A 14,898-nucleotide genomic window follows, 5' to 3' on the forward strand; every position below is an offset into this window, starting at 1 on the left:
GAGATAAGTCAGCAGTGCAGCCTAGGGAGTGACGAAGACATTTTTGTCCTGGATCTTCTCCTTAAATTAGAGATACTGGGAGGAACCAGCCAGACAGAAGGTGAGGTCTCAGGAGCAAATAGTATGGAGAAGGAATGAACTTCAAGGGTGAAGAGGTTTCATGGTAAAGAAAGTAATATGGAGATGAATCAGTTATAGAGTCAGAGGCAGCAAAGAATGAAGATTTAATGGTAAATTTAACAGTATCTGAGTATTTGGGTAGTTTTCTGAAAGCCTGAACTATTTTTGGCATATTGTAACTGGCATTTGGCACATCATGTGTGTAGGCTGATGAGGCACATATAACCATGTTAATACCTCTACTTCTATCACCTTCCCAAGGTGGTTGCTCCACATTTGGAAATAGTTTCATATTATATGGTGAGAACTCTCTTTTTCTTCTTTAAAGGTATTTGTTTAGAGAACTTAAAATCTGTACATGTATAATAAATATCTGAACTTTTAGAAAAAGCCTACATAATATTTCATTGCTTTTATTAATACTCTACCATAAGGAATGGTACCATAAGGAAAAAGAGTTTAACAACAGCAACATATATATATATATAATTCCAGTCTTTCTGCAGTTAAGTGAATTAAAAGATCACTGTTAAATAGGGGTATTAAGCTGCCATCATTGCTACCTTCACGAAAACTGAAAATTCATTCACAAAAACAAACAAAAAACTAAATTATCTTTCTTGATTCCTATATAATAACTGAAATGAAAAAAATTCATTTGTAAAAGTGTCTTAAAAAAGAAAAACTTTCTCATGTATAATTCTCCATTTCAAAATGGAAATACATTTAAAGTGATGATTAAGTAAATTAATATTAGCAAAATGCACCCTAATAAAAAGGAGTTTCAAGGTTTGCAATACTGCACAAGAGGCATTTGGTTACAGCATTCCGTTTTCAAATAAAGAAATTTATAATCTGGCTGACAATTTCATGATTTCAGTGCTAAAAAGAATCCAGTCTTTTAAAAATCAACCAAAGACTTTTAAGAATGGTGCTAGCATGTTCCACAATGGCATTTTGTATCAGAGACAGCATTTGGCTGAACAACCACTTCCCTTTGTAAAATAAGTGTCCAGCTGAGGTAGCATTCTATATTGCCTTGAACATTCAACTGAGACTGAGAGCCTTTTATACTTATTTTAAACATAAAAGTAACTGGTAGAGAATGGCCTTGAAAAAGATCTTAATATATTTTCCCCCTTTAAACAATTTCTCAATAAACTATTTAAGCAAAAGGTTCCAAAACACCAGGAACCATCTTAGAGAATTTGAATATCAAAATACTGCCAAATAGTTGAACATAGTTCTAGCTTTGGAGCCAATTCCCCAGTCTTTACAAAGATTGTTCTGGCAACCAAGCCACATTCTATAAGAGAGGGAACCAGAACTTTTGAGAACTTAATGTCATAGAACTCTATCTTTTTTATAAGTACAGAGATAGGTCCTCTCATCGATGTGGCCCTTACCTTTCACAAACTGGGGCACTTGTCTCTCATCCATTAGCAAAGTTTGTATATGTTCTCTGAGTTGTCGACTCAGTTCAGTTCTCCCAGAAATAGAAAAAGGGACAACGGTTCTGCCATAGTGTCGCAAACTCATATCTAATTGAGGGTCATCATTAATTTCTGAATAGAAGGTGATGGCTCTGAGGAGTATAGCAGTGAATGTCAGAAGTACCATAATTTGCAGTAGTATTAACTTCCAATTACGCCAGCTGAAGGTAGCCCTCTTCACTAACATGGCATAGAACTGCTGGCTGAAGAGATAAATCTAAAAAGAAGAGAGAAACATAGTATTATAATTGTCCCAGAGCCATAGAATTTGAGAGTTGGAATACAGAAGCTAGTTTGTCCAATTTAAATGCTAAATGAAAAGCTCTTGAAACATAGTCAGCAGCAGGATATTATGCTGAAACTGTCTAAAGCTTATAATGTGACTGTAGTTCAAAAGTAGTTTGAGAACAAAGAATAGACAGGCATCCCTGAACATACTGCTTGGCCAATAGCACACAATAAGTGTGGCAGAGATAATTAAAAAATATTAGACTACACTAAAAACTTCATTTTATGTTTACAAAATTATTTGATAAAAGAAAAATTTATTTCTGAAATCACCGTTTGTTACATACTTAGAAGATTAAAAGAAGATAAACATTCCCCCTGAACATACATTGAGCATCTTTATGCAGCATAAAAACAAAGTCCTATTATCTCTCCTGTATAAACAAGAGTTGTTACTTTGCACAAAGTAATCATTCCCATAACCCTGGAAATTTCAATTTTTTGTCTGTTTTTATACTGTATCCAAATGTAGGGAAAGAAAAAGCTCTGGCTTGGGAGTCAAGAGACTTAGCTTCTAACTTTATCTTTACCATTAACTAGCTGTGTGTCCTAAGGCAAATCACCTTTCTAGGCCTTAGTCTCCTTATTTATAAAGTCAGAGTGAGATTTTGGGGTCTACAAAGTCCTTTCTAGCTCAAATGTTCTTTGTCCTATTTATCTAGAGCAGTGGTTCCCAAACTTTTTTGGCCTACCACCCCTTTTCCAGAAAAAATATTACTCAGCCCCCTGGAAATTAATTTTTCAAAATTTTTAATAGCAATTAATAGGAAAGATAAATGCACCTGTGGCCATCACTGCTCCCCTGGATCGCTGTAGCACCCACCAGGGGGCAGTGGCTCCCACTTTGGGAATCACTGATCTAGAGTATGCCCAAACTTAAACAAGCTCTAACTTTAAAATAGAGGTTCTTAACTTTTTTTTTTTTTTTTTTTTTTTTTTTTTTTTTTTTTTTTTTTTTGTATCATGGATCTATCTGATAGTTTGACGGAGCCTGTGGACCCTTTCTCAGAAGAATATTTTTATATGCATAAACTAAAATAAATAAGATGAAGGACACCAAATATATTGAAATTAAGAGTCAGTCAGCAAACATTAAGTACCTGCTATCTGTCAGGAATTGTGCTAAAGTGCAAAAGACAGTTTCTGCTTCAAAAGCTCACAATCTTTTGGACTGCGGAGGGTAGTGGAGACAACTAGCAAATATTTGTACAAATAAGCTATGTACAAGATCAGTAGGAAGTAATTAAGAGAGAGGTCACTAGAATTAAGGGGGGTTGAGAAAGGCTTCCTGCAGAATAAAGGTGTCAAACTCTGCCCACAAAACTCCCCACCATGGCCCAAACCAGACTGAAGTGTAAAGGGGAAATATTTAACAAAATAAATAAAAATACAATAAAACATAAATTACATTACACTGTAAAACTAAGACAAGATGTAGCCTGAAAGGATCTTTATGTACAAATTAGTGGTCCTCTTTCTATTTGAGTTTGACACCATAGTAGTAATGAAGGAAGTCAGGGAATTCAAAAGGTTGAGGAGGAAGAACATACCAGGGGCAGTGAGAGAAAATTCCTGAAGCTGAGATAGAGTGTCTTGTACAAACAACATTGTTGGATCAAAAGGTATGTGAAGTAGAATAAAATGTAAGAAGATTGGAAAGGCAGGGGGAGTAGGTTATGAAGGGTTTTGAATACCAAAATAGGGTTTTTTATTGGATCCTGGAGTGATAGGGAGCCACTGGAATTTACAAAGGTGGTATGCAATTAAGTTCCAAAAGTTCAGGTATCCCGGAGAAATGATAGTTATAAGAAAGGGAAGGATGCCTTTCTTCTCAATCTTGGTGACCATCCTATTAACAACTATCTCACATGTCAACTTGCACAAGTATCAGAGGGTGCCAGTTGAAATAAAAATTCTAATTCAGCTGAAATGGAAATTTACCTTAAAACTACCTAGCCTTTTATCTAAGTTCCTAATAAATAATGTAATTATTAATTTTAGCTTGTTGCATCAAAGCTCTCTTCTGGGGAAATAATATACTAGCCTAGAGATATGGAAAAATTAAAGTTCAACATGTAATAAATAGTGTCCCATATGTTTAACTAGCATGAATCACTTTAGCTAACTCAAAATTTCTTACTAAACTTTAGAAGAATTAAAAACCAAATTCCTGGGTGGCAGAGTTAAAAGATCACATCCTAAAGCAAAAATATATGACCCAGAATGATGATACCAGTTAGAACAACCACCATAATTTTTGCAAAACATTTCCTTCTAATGATTTATTACAGTGTAGCCTCTGAATCACAAAGTTACTTGGACAGCACAGAACAGCCATTATACCCAAAAACTGACTGAGTATTCCATTGATATTATTTCTAACCTTTTTTTTTTTCAGTTCAAATATTGAAATCAAAACATATACATTGCTTACTAACCAAACCTTTTAGGCTTGCAATTCCAAGCAAGATTGCTTACCCCTGTATTGAATCTGACAGGTAGATAGTGGTGTGGACGACGTAGCTTCTCATCATTTTTATCAGTATTACATTCATTTTCTTCTTCTTCTTCACTTTCAGGATCACGAAGATAAATACCCATATCCTCTCCCTCTAAAGACATTCTACTGGCCTGTCTCAGGAACTCTTTATTTGAGTCAGACACTTTAATGGCTTGGAGATCCATCTTCGAATCCACCATCTTACCAACCCTGTACCAAAAAGCATTTCATTTTAGCTGGAGCTGAAAGTTAATTGTCTTTGGGAGACTGTCAAGGTAACTGATAAATTTTTAAATAGTATCCTTAGTAGGGTATGCAGTAGAGATAAAAAAGGGATCATTTTCCATCCCATCCAAATATGGAAACTTTTTAATTACTAAGAAATATGGCCATGCTTACAAAATATACAATTATTTTGCAGTGAAGCTTTTAAGAAATTGAAAATCCAATTACATTTTTTTCTTTTTTAAGTGTGGGGGGAAAAATCTTGTCACCCAAGTATGTACGTTGGTTCTTTTTTAAATTTTTCAAAAAATTTTTTAATATTTTATTTTTTTAGAAAAATTTTCCATGTTACATGATTCATGTTCTTACTTTCCCCTTCACCCCCCTTCAATCCCCTCCCCCCACAGTACATTGGTTCTTTTTTTAAAAAATTATTCTTTATTGTATACTTCACCACCACAAAAAAATCTAACTAGACAATGCATAAAAGTTTATGTGCATGACCAAACTCCACATTTACAATTTGTTTAAAAATATGTAAATTATATTCTTATGCTAATATAAAAATTCTCTGTTTTTGAGTTCAATTTTAATGTTTTACTTTTCCCCTTGATTTTGTGATTGTTACTTTAAAAAAATTTATCATGGCATGTATTATTATTATTCTCATTTCAATACATTCAAATATCACAATCTATTCAGCCATTTCTCATATTTATTGCATTTGTTAATTCCAGTTACTTTGTTATAATAAAGCTTCCATAAATATTTTCCTGCATACACAGGTATTAACCCTCTTAATGTCTTTAGGGTCTGACCCTACTAATGGGATCTCTAGGTCAATGCATCATGAACAGATTTATAGCTCTTTCCTCCTTGTTTTCTAAAAAAAAATTCACTGCTGCTCTAGCAAGTGGTATTAAATCTGTTTCTCCAGCTTCATATCATTTTAGCTTGTCTGGTTCTCAGTTAACATATTTTGCTAGATTGGTCCTTAGGCAGCAGACAAAATTTATTGCCAGGACCATACTCTTTCCAAAACAAGTCTTTCCAGCTTGGTCATACCCAGTGGAACTTTTGTTCCAGTGTCACAACCCCTCAGGAATGCAGGATTACTTCCATGATATGACAAATGTTATAGTAAGACTTTTGCATAATATTTATGCTCTTTAAGCCTTTATTGTCCCACCAGAAACTATGTTTGGACTAAGTGTATGCTCAGGCTTAGATCTACTACATGCAGGTGTTTGGAGACTCTCCAGATATTTATCATATTTAACTTAGCTGAGGTTCTATTCATCTCCCTAACATTTATTTTTCGGTTATATTTATCGAGTTCTGAGAGGAGAAAATTAAAGTCCCCCACTGTTATTTGTTATCTCTTTCCACCCAATCTCATTTTTCTTTTAAAAATTGTGGTCCAATATTGATAATGCTTCATTATCCATAGTAACCCTCCCCTGTCCCTCAACATAATATAGTTTCCCTTTTCAGCCCTTCCAATTATCTCCTTTTTAGCCCCAACTTTGGCTACCATCCTTGCCTTTTCTGGATCAGCTGAGGCATAGTATATTATCTTCATTTCAGTGTGTTTCTTATAATACATTGTCAGGTCCTGGTTTTTGATCTTTTCTGCTGTCCATTTTCTTCCCATGTATGAATTCATCCCATTACACTCAATGTCACAGTTACTAGCTGTGCCGTCTACTCCTTTCCTCCTCACTGTTTATCCATCCTCAGACTTCCAATATCCTTTTGGTATCCCTCCTATTCACCTTCATTCCCCCAAATATTCCTTTATCTTCTCCCTTTGCCCTCCTAATTTCAAACTGTCCCATCTTTCCAAAGGCTCTCCCTTTCCCTCCCTCTTCCCCTTTCTTATCCCTCCCCAACTCTGTCCCCATATGTTTGATTCTAAAAATCCCTCCACTCTCTTGTCCTAAGAGTACCTTCCTATCCCTTCACCTTACCCCTCTCCTATTGAGATGTCCTCCCCTCTCCAATATCTCCTTTATCTCATACTCCTTCCCTCTTATTTCTCTGTATGTTAAAAAATTTTACTCTTCTAATTGTGTATGTTGTTCTCTCTTTATTCCAGGTCTGATGAGAGTAGTCCTCTAGTACTAACTCAACCCTCCTTCTCCCCTTCTCCATGGTAGTTCCTCCACTCATTCCTCCTCCATATGAGATAGCCATTTCCACCTTAGCTTTTCCTGGTCTATTTAACTACCATTTTGGCTCATTCACTTTGAGTCTTCCTTCTATACTATGGTGGTGGGAGAGGAGGAGTGAAGAGGGAGTGCACACCGATGCCATTCCCAGGAACTGTAGATGGCATTTTCCCCATATAGGAATCAAATAATTTGACCTTTTGGGTTGTTTACTACTAATCTTTCATTACCTTTTTATGTTTCTTATAGATCACATTTTTTGTTTTTCACTGGGAATAGTTGAAATTTCTTTAATTTATTAAATATCCATTTTTAACCTTATAATTTTGCTTATCTTTGCTGAATATGTTATTCTTAGTTGTAAGCCCTGTTCTTTTGCCCAGTTAAATGCTGTATTCCATGCCCTGTGTTTTTTCAGTGTTTCAGCTGCTAGGTTTTGTGTTATTGACTATAGCTCTATGGTGTTTAAATTATTTCCCCACTTGTTGTTGTAGTAATGTTCCCCCCCCCCCACCCCTTAATTTGAAAGCTAAGGAACTTAGCAATCATGCTTCTGTGCATTTTCATCTTTGGGTCTCTCTGAGTTGGTTATCAGTGGATTCTTAAAATTTCTATTTTACCTTCTGATTTTAGAATTTCTGGGCAGTTTTCCTTGATGATTTGAGTATGATGTCTAAATTTTTTTTTTTACTGTAACTTTCTGAAAGTCCAACTATTACATTAACTCTCCTTGAACTATTTTCTAGGTCTGTTGTTTTTGTGACAAAATGTTTCATATTCTCTTCTATTAATTCATTCTTTTGATTTTGCTTTATTATTTCTTATTGTCTTAGAAATTGTTAACTTTTCCTTGTCTAATTATAGTTCTTAATAGATTTTCTTCTCTGAGTTTCTGAATCTCTTTTTCCGTTTGGGTAATCTTTGTTTCATAATTTTCTTGATTTTCTTGTATTGCTCTTGTTTTTTTATCCTAATTTTTCCTAAACTTCTCTCATTTGTTTTTTGAGGTCTTTTTAAAAGTTCCTCCAAAAGGCTCTTTTTGAAATTGTGGCCATTTATTGTATTTATTTGCTATTTTTGAAGTGGGTGTTTTTTATTTTACTGTCTTCTGAGTTTGAGTTATGATCTTTTCTGTCCCTGCAATAACTATAGTTAGTTTCTTTCTCCTTTGTTTACTCATTTTTACTTTTTAAATGATAGTGGCCAAGCCACTATCATTTAATTATTCACTTTTTACTGGATTTTTCAGGGTTCCTTTTGTGTTGGCATTCCCTGGGATAGAGTAGGAGTGCAGTCCCCTTTTCCCAGGCCTCCAAAGTCCCTTGCTTACTAGCAGTGATGGCTGAGCTCCTGCTCTCAGGACCCAGTGCCCAATGACTCCACAATGTACACTGACTCCACAGTGTCCACTCCTTTAATCCCTAGTTGTGAGCCACAGCTGCTCCTGGGGCCCTCTGCCTCCAGATTGTAGTGGTATCTCAGGGGATACAGGCTCCAGAGTTCAAAAAAACAAGGTGAGATTGTTATTTCTGCTCTACTGGGCTATTTTGAATCTTTCTTTGCTTAGTTCCTGCCCCCAGGACCCAAGGTAGTGTGACTGAGGTCAAGGAAGTTAGAAACCTTCCTCCTTAGTTATCTTTGGCTTTTCAGCTTCTCTCCAGACTCCTGCCTGTTTTTTTTTTTTTTGCTGTTTTTAATGTTGATTTATTTTTGATAGTTTGTGGAAGGTATTAGGTAGGTAAGAAAACTTCATGCCCTACTCTAGCCATCTTCCCATAATGCATCACATCATATACATTGTTTTGAAATTTCTGTAAAGGTGTCCAAGGAGCATGTATGATAGATGTTAAAGTTGTTTAGATACTATAAAATCAAGACAACAGTAAAGAGTATTATTCCTTATTCTTTAATGGACAATCCAAGCTATAAAAGTGCCTCTGTGCTTTCTTATCTTTCATACAGCTGTAAAAAGTAAAATCCATTTTCTACAAACAAAAATGGGAAGAATTTATTTCAGCAATCTTGCAGGAATGGAATTGACAGGTTAAAAAGGACAATAATAATGAAAGAACATTCTACAAATAATGAGGAATTTTAATAGCTGAACTTTGTTTCTATCCTCATTTATATCTTTAATGAATCAAGCTCTTGTATAATTTAATCTGCTAACAATTTTCTTTTCATCACATAAGCACAGAATTTTAATTAGAAAGGATATGAGAAGTTATTTAGATTAACCTACACCTGACCAGGAATCCCCTTTATAAGCTTAAATTTTCCTCTCTCTTACTTCCAACTACAGTTCCTAGTTCTTCTCAAGCAAGGACTTTGATGCCACCTTCTTTAATATTCTTCATTTCCTTTTATCCCCATGATTTTTCACTATTCCAAGCCAATCTGGTAAACCCTGTGCCTAGATCATCTTACCCATTACTTATAGTTCAGAGTAATATTAGAGGAAAGCCCTCAAACTGAACAGACTATTAAAAAAACACAAACCTTACCCTCTGTCCTAGAATCAATGTCAAATATTGGTCCCAAGGCAGAAGTGTGGTAAGGGCTAGGTAATTAAATCAAGTGACTTGCCCAAGATCACACAGCTAGTAAGTGTCTGAGGCTGCATTTGAACCCAGGACCTCTTGTCTCCAGGCCTGGCTCTCTTTCCACTGAGCCACCTAGCTGCCTCCAGATATAGACTAGAAGTATTTTTCTGATTTCAACAAGGAATTTGTCACTCTCATTTAGTGTGTGCTCATATATATCACTTGATCTTCTTTAAATCTTTATTTCCTCCATACTTTACATTGTATTTCAATAATGAGAGAGAGAGAGAGAGAGAGAAAGAGAGAGAGAGAGAAAGAGAGAGAGAAAGAGAGAGAGAGAGTCAGAGTCATAAATATGTTCTTCTTTAATAAAGAGTTCTTCAACTAGACCATGTCCATGACTATGAACTTACCTTTTACTCTCCCTGGCACTCATTGAGGGAGTTGAAAACTTCCATTTAAGTAATGGATCAATCAATCCCCAACCTTTTATTAAATGCTGGTAAATTAATTAATAATCACTTACTCCCAGCCCAGAAGTCAGCTAAACGTTGGAAGGTAAATACAAGTAAACAAAAGGTAATTTCTATCCTCAAGGAATTTATATTCTAATGGGGAACACAACACAAATAAGGAAGTTGAACAGGTGAGGGGAAAGGAAGGTATCTAGAGTGGGGATAGTTTACAGTTCATAGTGCAGCCTGCTTAGAAATATAGAGATAGAGAGTCCTCAAATGGAGGTTTGGGAAAGATAGTTCAGAGAAGTGAATGCCAGAGGTGAAGTTATTTTCTGGGTAGAAGAGGTTCTTAGGGCATAGTGAAATCCAGGTTGCAGTCTTATAAAAACTGGCTATGTGCTGGGCATACAATGATAAAGAAAGAAATAACTCCTGCTTTCAAGGAGCTTACATTCTATCATATCTTGTCAATTGTTATAAGGAACATCTGGGACAAGATGGAGGACACCTTGAATGACAGGATCATCAGTTGAGACCTCAGAATTTACCCGGTGGCATGAGCCAGGGCCAAAAGTCAGTTGGACCCACACCTATAAATACCCAGGATGCACAGGACACAGAAACTCAATTTTGAGTATTGCTGGGTGGAGGGTGGATCTGGAAGTGTGGGTAGGCCCATACCTGCAATCTAGCATCCTTGTTGAGAGCTTTAGGAAACTATCATACCTACAAACAATAGAGCTGTGAGAGAGCAGTATTATTGACATCAAGAAAATACCAACAGCCTTGCCTATTCTTTGGCTTGGCTCTGGCCAAATCAAGCCAGAGTTAGTGAGAGGGTGAAGAATCTCTAGCCTACATTTGATCCAACAACATCCATAGTTTCTGATCATCTCCTTGAATTAGTTAGCAATAGCATCCCCCAAACCTCTTCCCTTTCCCTTGTTCCTAACCCCTTGTTGAGCAAGAATTAAATACTGTTGTTTAAGTTCAAGTCAACATTTGGAGTACCTTCCTGATTGGTGAAACATCTAAAGCCATTAGGAAGGGAAATTTATTCATGCAGTCAGATTCATAGCGTTATCCAACTGGGGTACCAGTATTAGCCCACATCAACAACCAAACCAACCCCAGGCTAAGGAACTAGAGAAGTTGATAACACACACAACTCCTCATTGGCTACTTGCTTGGGCAACTGTTAAAAGGAGACAGACTGGCAGACTCAGTCCAATGGAGCCTGTCAGGCTGGGAGAGGTATAGCCCTTCTATTATCAATAACAAAGATCTGTGTTTCTCCATTATCTTTTTTTAACACAATCAACAAACCTACCATGTAACAGGCACTGTGCTATGCACTAGAGATATGAGGGAAAAAAAAAAAGAATTATTTCCTGCCCTCAAGGAGCTTACTTACTAGGAGAAGCTATTTATCAAAGATAACTAAATATCAACTACATAAATAATAAATACGAAGCGATTTTCTAGGGGAGATACACTAATGACAGAGGGAATCTTACAGTAAACAGTAAATAGGCCAGTTTGCCTGAAACAGATCATTCAAGACAGGGAGTTTAGAAAGCTAAAGCAGAATTGTGAAGGATTTTGAATGCAAAATAGGAGTGTTTGTATTTTATCCTAGAGACAATAGGCAACAAATAGTTTCTTTTGCAAGCAGGCCTGGTTAGGCCTGTGCCTGAGGAATATCACTTTTGCAGTTCTATAAATAGTGGATAAAAAGGGGATGCAGGATGCAGGATAATGGCTTCTCTAATGCTCCATCCAGAGGGATCTTGTTCTTATATGTCTCTCTTGCTGAAAATTTTAGCCTCTCATACTCTAATTTTTACATTCTTGTCTCCAAAATTTATTAGCTATGTGACTTTAGGCAATTTCTCCTAATCCTAGTTTTTCCATTTGTAAAATGAGGATAATAAATGCACCTACCTCACCAAGTTTTTATGAGGTTTAAGTGAGATAGTATATGAAAGCATTTTGCAAATTTTAAGGTGCCATATAAATACTAGTTATAGTTATTATAATTGTGATTGTTTTAAATATGCTCATTTAAGAATTTATTTTGTTTTCAGTTTTATTTCTCTCCCTCCTCTCTTCAACACTCATTGAAAAGGCAAGAAAAATAAATCTACTGTGAATATATTGTTATGCAAATCAAATGTCCACATTACTCATACAACATAAAATATGCTTCAATCTATATTCAGTCTATCATTCCTCTATTTGGACATGATAAAGGACTTATTTCTCAAATACATAGGGAATTGAGCCAAATTTATACAAATAAGAGCCATTCTTCAATTGATAAATGATCAAAGGATATGAATAAGCAGTTTTGAGAAGACTACTATTTTTTGACTACCTTTAGTCACATGAAAATCACTACTAATTAGAGAAATTAAAATTAAAACAACTCTTTACCTGGAAAAAACCAATACCGAATTGGGACTATTTTCCTGAAATAATTTTCCTTTTAGATCTTCCTCCTATCCCCCAAGAATAGCCTGGTTCAACTGAGGGGAACCCTAGTTTCTCTCCCTAGGCTATGAAAATGGGTTGTTGTCTTTCCTCTTTGCCAAGGATAAAGGGATTACAGGCAGGGCTGAACTGTGACCCTTTAAAGAGATTAAGGAAAATCTGCATGTTTTGGCAGCCATGTTGGAGAGCGTCTGTTGGTGTCCTCCTTGTATGGATAAAGACCTGTCTCTTCCTGTGATGAAGCAACAAGGGAGAAGCTGAGGTCTCTAAGTCTATCTCTTCAGCAGCTATTTACCAATCGAAGATATTTTGGGATGTTGAGGTGAGGGACTAATAAGCTAACAAATGGTATAAAAACCTGCACTGAGATACCCTGCTGCCCCCTATATAGTTTAGATCAAATTGTTTACATAGAAAGAGGCCCTGCAAAAACAAACAAACAAATAAATAAATGAAGGTCCAATGTCTTGCACATCATAGGGGCAGTCCTACTTCTGTGAGTTTTTATTTAGCAATTATTTAGTAATAGTGTTGGACCTAGCAGGAAGGGCTGGAGGATTCCAAGATGGAATAAAGGAGCAGGAAGTAGGCTTGTGCTCTGAGAGAGACTCCATTAGTGGTTGGACATAACTGTTGCTAACCCTGGGAGATCTCAGACTTAGGGAAAAACTGCATCCAGGGATATAACGAAATGTAAAAACAGTTCTTGCCAACAAGGAGCTCACATTCTGATGGAAAAGACTATCTGCACTATATATATACATCTACCTACCCTCTCTCTTCCTCTTTCCTTCCCTCCCTCCCTTCCTCCCTCCCTCTCTGTCTGTCTGTCTGTCTATCTATCTATCTATCTATCTATCCATCTGTCCATTTGTCTGTCCACCCACCCACCTGTCCATCCATCTATCCGTCCATCCATTTATCATAATCTCAGGTAATTTGAAAGGGAAGGCACTACCAGTAGGGCCCAGGGGCAGAGAAAGGACTGGGAAAGGTTTTCTGCAGAGGAATATTACCTGAGTCTTTAAGGAACATGGGGATGTCAGGATATGGAATTGGGAGGTTCTGTACCAGGAGAGTGGTAGAGTCAGAAGAGAGAAGGGGTGTATATAAGAAATGTTTCAAAGGAAGAACTGACAGATCTTGGCAAAAGATTGGATGTGAGTGAAGGGAGAGAAAGTAGAGTCAAGTATGACACTTGGTTGTGAGCCTCTAAGTGTTCTAGGAAACTTTATCTTTAAAAAAACCTTTTAAAAAAACCCAGCATTCTTTTCAATAAATGAAAATCTATTTTTCTCTTCTATTCTTAACCACCTTGAAAAAGAAATAAAATGAAACTCTTGTAACAAATATAGTCAAGTGGTTGAATTATATTTAGGGTTTCAGATCATATTGATCAATTTCTGAGTCTTTTCAAGTTGTTTGAAAAACATTATTGTACCAATAATTCTCCTGGTTCTGCTCACTTTGCTCTGCATTAGTTCATCTTCTCACATTTTTCTGAAACCATCCTCTTTTTGTATCCCTAGAATCTCAAGATACAAAAGTATCTGGCACATAATAGGAGCTTACTGTTTAGTGATACATATTTCAAAGCCCAACTGTATTTTATCATATTCATTTGCCATATTTTGTTTATCCATTCCCCAATTAATAGCCACTGTCTTAGTTTTCAGTTCTTCCACATCACAAAAAATATTTTTGTGCCTATTTGGTCCTTTTTCTTCTTTCCTTCATCTCTTTTGAAGATAAGCTGGAGGTACAGTTCCAAATTGCTTTCCAGAACAGATGGATCAGTTCACAGCTCTACCAAAAGTACAACTATTTTCCAACATTTACCATTTTCTCTTTTTTTGCAATTTTGCCAAAACATCAGAGTTGCTTTAATTTGTAATTTGCACTAAGCATTAGTGATTTGGAGTATTTTTTATATGGCTTTTGACTGCTTGGATTTCATCTTCATATTTCATCTCCTTTGTCCAGTTATCATTTGGCTCTTATTCTTATAAATTTGAATTAGTTCTCTATGTCTGAGAAATGACATTTTTGTCAGAGAAATTTGCTATAAATATTTTCTCAATTTATCTGTTTTCTTCTAACTTTAGCAGAATTGGTTTTGTGTCTAGTCTTTCATTTTGGTTATGCCATTCAGATACTCCAGTGATTCTTAACTTTTTCTTTCTCTGGCTTGGAGTATGTTAGCTTTCAGAGGCTGCTCTCTTTTTCCTGAATTCAGGAGCTGACTTTTCTAGGAGCCTCCTTTCCTATTGTTTTTGCAATTCTGACTAACTTTTTGTGCAGCTTCAGTGTGAGATGGAGTTATTTACTATTTTTGCTATGAAATACCTTATATTTTCTTCTATTTTTCAGTCAAAATTTCAAAACATTTTCAATTTTTCAAAATTTTCAAAAAACTTCTTGTTTTATCATGAAGTTATTGGCTTCTATTTGATCCATTCACATTTTCAGGGAGTCTGTGGCTTGGTTTTGTACCTCTTGTGTCAAGCTGCTAATTCCCTTTCTAATTCTTTTTCTACAATGTGTGAAATCTCTCTCTCTCTCTCTCTCTCTCTCTCTCTCTCTCTCTCTCTCTCTCTCTCTCTCTCT

At 36.0% G+C, this 14,898-nt stretch overlaps 1 protein-coding gene across 1 annotated transcript in view; it reads right to left on the reverse strand.

The window, feature by feature from the left end:
- Positions 1-14,898, reverse strand: part of LOC123234361 (phospholipid-transporting ATPase ABCA3-like) — a 208,750-nt gene that overhangs the window by 64,077 nt on the left and 129,775 nt on the right. Inside the window, 2 exon segments of the mRNA XM_044660271.1 lie at positions 1,527-1,830; positions 4,380-4,611. Of these exon segments, the coding sequence (XP_044516206.1) occupies positions 1,527-1,830; positions 4,380-4,611 (536 nt within the window).

The sequence above is a fragment of the Gracilinanus agilis genome, chromosome 1, assembly GCF_016433145.1.
Source record: "Gracilinanus agilis isolate LMUSP501 chromosome 1, AgileGrace, whole genome shotgun sequence".
NCBI classification, from domain to species: Eukaryota; Metazoa; Chordata; class Mammalia; order Didelphimorphia; family Didelphidae; genus Gracilinanus; species Gracilinanus agilis.